Source organism: Zea mays, chromosome 7 (genome assembly GCF_902167145.1).
Source record: "Zea mays cultivar B73 chromosome 7, Zm-B73-REFERENCE-NAM-5.0, whole genome shotgun sequence".
Taxonomy (NCBI): domain Eukaryota; kingdom Viridiplantae; phylum Streptophyta; class Magnoliopsida; order Poales; family Poaceae; genus Zea; species Zea mays.
The window spans coordinates 32,795,468-32,802,117 of NC_050102.1; the positions used below are offsets into that span (position 1 = coordinate 32,795,468).

General features: G+C 41.7%; 1 protein-coding gene across 1 annotated transcript; it reads right to left on the bottom strand.

The window, feature by feature from the left end:
- Window positions 1-558: 558 nt before the first annotated feature.
- Window positions 559-5,103, bottom strand: LOC109939345 (uncharacterized). The gene is made up of 7 exons (XM_020540936.1): window positions 4,971-5,103; window positions 4,789-4,891; window positions 3,910-4,046; window positions 3,757-3,838; window positions 3,533-3,659; window positions 3,297-3,451; window positions 559-644 (listed from the first exon to the last, which is right to left on the bottom strand). The coding sequence occupies exons 1-7, from the start codon at window positions 5,101-5,103 to the stop codon at window positions 593-595; spliced, it is 789 nt and encodes a 262-aa protein (XP_020396525.1). The 3' UTR covers window positions 559-592.
- Between the last annotated feature and the right edge of the window lie 1,547 nt (window positions 5,104-6,650).

Here is a 6,650-nt window from a genome sequence, read left to right on the forward strand (position 1 = left end):
TTCAGCAAGCATGGCCAATAAAATGAGAAATAGCTAACACGAACCTTTCTGCAGCAGGTAAACTGAAGCCATATACAACAGCATAATCACATGACTACAACGTTTGTTGATAAACACTGGAACCTTTCTCATTCTTGCCATCCTCGACATCCACCAATGAAGAACCAAAATTTCAATAGAAACTAAACAAAAAGCTGAACTAAACAAAAACCTGGAACAGACGCGTCTGATTGGTGACCACATAACAATTATATGTTAAAGTGAGTGGAACGGCAAATAGATAGCTGGTAGTAGCACAAGATGACAAAGCGAAATAGTAGAAGTACCAAGGGAAGCAATGTGTCTGGTTTGTTCAAGCCTAGACTACATAGGCATGCTTTACATATCACAAGTATGGTCCTCGCAAGATTGCACGCATAGCATAGAAATAACCAGTCACTACCCTAGAAGCACCAAAAGGCATATCTTGCAGCCACGCACACATCATAGCGCTGCTCATATCTTACAAGCATAGAACGATACTCCTTGCACAACAAGGAGGCAAGTTCTAAGAGTAACCTAGACGAACTGGGACAGTTCCCAAAAGCGAGCCTCAGTTCCCAAAAGCGAGCTTCCATAGCTGGTGGTGCTCGTGTCCAGAAGCACTGCAACTAAAAAAGGGTAGCAGTGAATTAAGAAGTTTTGGCAAGCATTGCAATTTCAAATATAATGTCTAATTTTTTTCTGTAGATTTCGACCGAAGAAGTGATGAAGGGAATACATTTGAAATCATTTGGCTATCGATTTGTTGACTTGTTGATGTCTCAGCCTATTGACATCTTTCCTAAAAACTTGCTAATTTCTATTTTGATTTGTATTGGTAGAAGGCTACACCACTTTCTATTTTGTTTATTTATTAGTTCAATGGACCCCATATGGACCTATTGTTAGTTTTAGAATGCTTTGTTTGAAATATCTGATGACCTCGGAGCATGCTTTGAATGTTGTTCCTATGCATCATAGTGTTTTAGTTGGCTAAAAGTAGTTACTACTGATCATTTGGATTTTGATGTACCTAGTGGCCACTACCTTATACTATATACATGTAAGAATTGGAGGGAAGAATTGGACATACCATTACTCAGCATCAACGTCTGTGGAACCAGCAACATCGTCATCGGTTATGCCTTCATCTCTAAAAAGTTTCTTGGCAGCCTTCTTGGAAGGTGATGTGCGAGACCTATGTAAATTTTGTTCCCATGTCATGCTTGTAAGAGTGATGTCATTATATGGGAATAATAGTGTAGGCAATTTTCTTGGCATGAAGCTAACGTTTTCCTGGTAACACTTTTGTGAGTCTTGTTTGTAGATCCATCTAGCACACTGTAAGCGTCAGCCTGCGAATTTGCTAGTTTTAGAGGCAACTGGAACAATGCACAGGGCATAACATGCATGCTAAGGTAAATGGATGCATAGATGAAGCATATTTAGACATTTAGTTGAGGAAATGGAAGCTGCGTAAGCATACGCAGCACCGGAAAATGTTTTTTCATGTTAACTCAGCAAGAGGACAAGATACAAATACTGAGGATAGACTACTAATATTGATGACTGTGACATGGAGTTCGTACCAGGCGGAGAGTGTTGGCACCAGGGGTGTTGTGGGCTCCTGATGGCGTCTCCACGTTAGCCAGAGTAGGGATGATTTCTTTTCCTAGCAGCAGGTTGTCTCCTTGATGTGGGGTTGTCTGTATGATACAATGCAAATAAAAGACATGTGTAGAGCCTGTTTCTCAGTGTATACAGAAGGAGAATGAGGCTTTATATTGTAGGTAGCTGTTTTTTCCACTGAGTACAACAGTGCACCTTGGCGCTAGACGAAACTTTTCGACTCTCCGGTGTTAGCGACGGCTCGTGGATGAAGGCAACCCCCTTGTTTTGTGTGACACCTGATCCTTGCCCTGCTGCAGAGTTAGCAAGTAGTCCAAAAAGCAGGTTAGAGCCACAAAGAGCTGCAGTGTATGAGTTTAGTCATTTTTTTCATGTGTACTAATCATTCTCAATTTGACCATTTGAGTTTCAATCAGGCTAGTTTCAGGTGAGAATTCTGCAGCATGTGTCTATTGGGCAGATGCTGCATGCTGTGTCATTTTAGCCCTAGGTGACCCGACATACACAAGTAGAACAGAGTGGAACATCAAATAAACAAGCAGAGAAAACGAGCCATAATTTTCATTCCTAACTTGGCACAAACTAATGTACATAGCTCGACTAAACAAACACGATAAGCTTTACCTTTAGATAGTATGGTCGATGATGGCTGTGAGGCCGGTGTAGTTGGAAGTGTGCTGCCACCATCCATTTCTGCATTTATAGCATTCACTTGGAAGGAAACACTGCTATAAATAATTGTGCTTTCGGTGAAGCTAACATTCCACTCGAAAGACTTCTCCAGTAGGTTTGTAATTTCGTTTGGAATGAAACCAGGCGGATTAGTTGATATGAGGGTGTCCACATTTTTTTATGAGGCGCTGCGCCATCCGTCCAAAGAAGATAAACTCGGCGGTGTCAGTGTCGTCTTCAGCGGTGAGGCATATCTTGTACCTACACAGAGTGGTTTGATTGGTAGACATCACTAAACATGGAATCTGTAGACAGTGAAAGCCTTAGTTCAATTTAGATCTAGATTTTGGCCCAGACACTAAATATGTCCTCTAGTTGCCATGGTCTGCTTTCACAAGGTTTCTTTCTGCTATATCACAAAAAGAAGCACACCATGCACAAACTGACATAGGCTTATCCGACCACTGTTACGGTATGTTAATACTTTGCGTACTAAAGTACACTAAAGTCGAGGTACTCTAACTGCAGAGGCCATATACTGGCTAGCCTCCATCATAGCAACTCTTGTGGCAGTAGCTGCAACTCAAGCAGCCATATCTACTATTTACTCGATTGGTAAGCAAGCCTTGCACTGGGATGTTTCCCATGTTTCAATGTTGTGCATACCTCAAACAAATTTCTAGGGCGTATTTACATCCTTGACATCAGTTGGGTATCTATGAATCTTTGCATTGTAAAAACTAATGGGTTCAAGAATCAAAGACAGATAGGAAATGTGTACAATGATTTTTTTTACTTTTTTTTATTATTTCCTTGCAAATTGCAATATGCAACTGAAAGGGGTAGAGTTGGTCTGTGTCTATCATGCTTACAGTGTGTTTAACCTGGAACACGTATGAGTCAACATATTTAGATAAAAACAGAAGATGTCTAGCAAAACCTTAAAAAACAGGGAGAGACATATAAGAGCTGACCTTGGGGTAGGCGATCCGATGTTGTCACAGGAATTATTGGTGCACTTGTATGTGTCACCGTGTGGTTTGGTTGTCCTAAGGCATTTTTTGCATGCGTTGTACCACCACGAGCTATCAATTTTGAGCACCTTTACTATGACAAGCCATTCCTTCTTCTGTAAACAATGTAATTGAAGTAAACAGCTATGAACCCGCGATAAATCTTAGGGCTGAAAGGTTTAGCCGAGTAGAGGGACCTTATTTTCAAAAGGATGGAGGTACTTAATATCCTTGAGTTTCTTGTGTTCAGGAACTGCGACTATTGGACTCTCAGCAGCCACTTTTCCCTGATCCCAAATGACAGGGCGGTGGTTTGGTTCAGCACTGTTTATCCATGTCGGTTTACAAATGGCAGTAATCAGATTTGGTGAGAAAGATGACTGAAAATTGTATGTATGTAAACATAGGATGAGTAAGCTACCTAACTCTGAGAGCGTTTACTTCTGGGACCGGTGCATTTATGTACCACTTGCATGATGATCCACCCGATAAAGACACATTATCTAAAAACAATGGAATTTGTCAGATGCCCATGTATATTAGCTGTGCAACCAAAGGGCTGTGATAGACTTACTAGCGTAACTCCTCACGAGAGTGCCAACAAATATTATGATCCGTGGAGAGGAGCCACTGTCCCTGTGCACCTGTTCAGCTGGGAAAGCTGTGGCCCGCTCGCCCCAAAGCACGACATCAACAGTAGGCCCAGTATCCCTGTTTGGGTGTAGAACAGTAAATCTACAAATAAATTGCTCATCGTATCGTGCTAGGTGTGGACATCGCAAAGAAACAAAAGCCATAAACTATATATCTAGAGTGCTATTTCATATTGCAAACTATGTGCGAGGTATGTAGAACACTAAATGCTAGGCTTCAAAATTGCTGCTTGTTTAAATGCTTGATGGCAGCTGAAGCTGTTTAGTAATCTTCTATGTGAGCACAGTGTGCATGGTAGGCCCATGTACTAAAAGAAAGTGTGTCCAGGCAACAGATAATATTAGGCATGGAGGATTGAATGAGCAGGGAAAAGGGTCTCTTCTAAGGTACATTGCAACGAAGTATGGTCGGTTGGAGACATAGGTAGTTTAGAACCAGTTTTGGTCTGCAAGGAAGATGACATTTTTCATTTCCCACTATGGCCAACCTGTTTGCAGCATAACCCTGCATGAGTTGTGAACATAGTCCTGCTAAGTTTTTGGACGCAAAATGACCCTCGCGTGATCTAATGACGTTCTTAGTGCCTCTTGCATTTTCCTTTTATCTATTTCCTTGAGCACATGGACAATTTTGCTAACGCAGAGAATAAAAAGTGGTAGCCCCCACACAATGGTAATATGTGGTTCAGGTTGCAGGCTGTTCACAAGTTCCTTTCTATGTTATGGCAAATAAAACTGGACCACATACACATAAGTGGCAACCAAAAGAAATGTATAGCAGGCAGGAATGCATAGGATACCTTGCATTGCTTATAGTGACTGTTCTCTTCATAACTTCAGCATGTCGTCCCCTTGTGCGTAGTGTTGAAACATGGGAGATCACACTGACAACACCGAGCACATCTACCATAGACATGGCGAGGGCATTAGTACCGTATTTATGTTACTTGTAACATGTAAACTACTATGCCTAGAAAGTTACCAGTGAAATATTCCTTGTAGTCCACGCACGGCTGGAGCTGTTCTATGGGAGTGAGGTTATACGTGCAAACTGGAAAAGCAGGGGGGATCTCGAGGACAACCTCAACTGTAGTCCACTTTGTAAAGCTAATCATGCTGCAGTTTTCTACCGATTTGTAGAATCTGTTAGCTTTCCTGACTAAGAAATACTTCAAGTTGTATACCCCTCCCTCATCAAGTAGAGCACTAAACTGCTGGCATAACGTAGGATAGATCTGGGCATGTATGTTGTTTCCCTGCAAAAGGAGGTGACATTTTAAACAACACGCAAGAATTGCATAGAACATTGTATATCATGCTCTATGAGCTGATGGTTATTATGCATGTGCAAGTATTAGACCAGTCTAAGGTTGCATCTACCTCTTCATCAAGCAAAACAAGATCAGTATGGAGGAGCCTACTGTCATCCTGAGGATCAAGGAACTCCCAAAGTCTAGAGACACGCACACACAAGCTGTGAGAGCAGTCTCCAACCATAAGGCTAGGAATGAGTATGTCCCCCATTTGTAGTAATGAAGCAGAGGTCGGTCATTTCCAGCTAAAAAAGCAACCACCATAAAACAATAAACGTTACACCTAATGTTGATAAGGGCAGTATGTTTACCAAAAAAACTATCTAGGATAGGAGAAACATGCCAGATAAAGTTAGTGCAACATTATTGAGTAGGCATCCACCACAGATGTTATATGACAATATTTATTGGAGTATGCAGACATAGTTGTTTCCCTTTGTAAAACTGCCACATATAGTGTTTTCATGCCAGCCGGTTGCTAGGTGAGTGGTACTGGAGGCGATTTTTTCTTTTGATAAGGAAATAGTCGTATAATGGAGTAGGTATGAAAACTAAACACGTTGCTGGTATAACTTTTTTTATTTTACACATAGCTTATGTACAAGTCTGAGTCGATCACGAACTAAGAAGTCGGATGGGGGTCCGCATCTACGGCCCGCAACACTTCCCGGTAAACAACATTCCGAGTCTGCGACCCGCAGGAACCATCAAGATTTTCAATCAAAATTCTAAGACCACTTCTAGATGTAACCCTTGAAACAGCGACGTAAAGCTAGCCATGCGTAAACACAGGTTTGTCAAGGTACAGGCCAACCGTTGAGAGGGTCTGACCCTGGCTCTTATTAATCGTCATGGCATAGCATATTCGTACTGGAAATTGTTTTCTTTGCAGCGTGAAGGGCCATTTGACGTCAGTAGTGTTAAGCGCAATACTTGGTAGGAAAACCTCTTCACCGACTCCGGAGGGCGTTAACACGATGCATTTAAGAACACGATGGCCGATCTCAGTTACAAGCATCCTTGTTCCATTACAAAGTCCTGCAGTCTGGTTCAAGTTACGTAGCAGCATGACTGTTACGCCTCTTTTTAGCACGAGTTTGTGGCAGGGGAAATTTGCCTCATTAATAGAGTTTAGGAATTCAGTAGGATATAGCATGTCAAAATCAGGTATGCGTTCAGACAACTTTGAGATTGTGTCGCAACTAAGGCATAGTACACCATGTCCAGGGAGCAATGAGACAATGTAGTCGTTTATTTTTATCAGTTGTAAGGTTATTAGGACATACAATGGCGCGTGTAGATAAGTATGTAGGGTCCATATATCTCTCTAAAAAATTTGGGTAGACCTC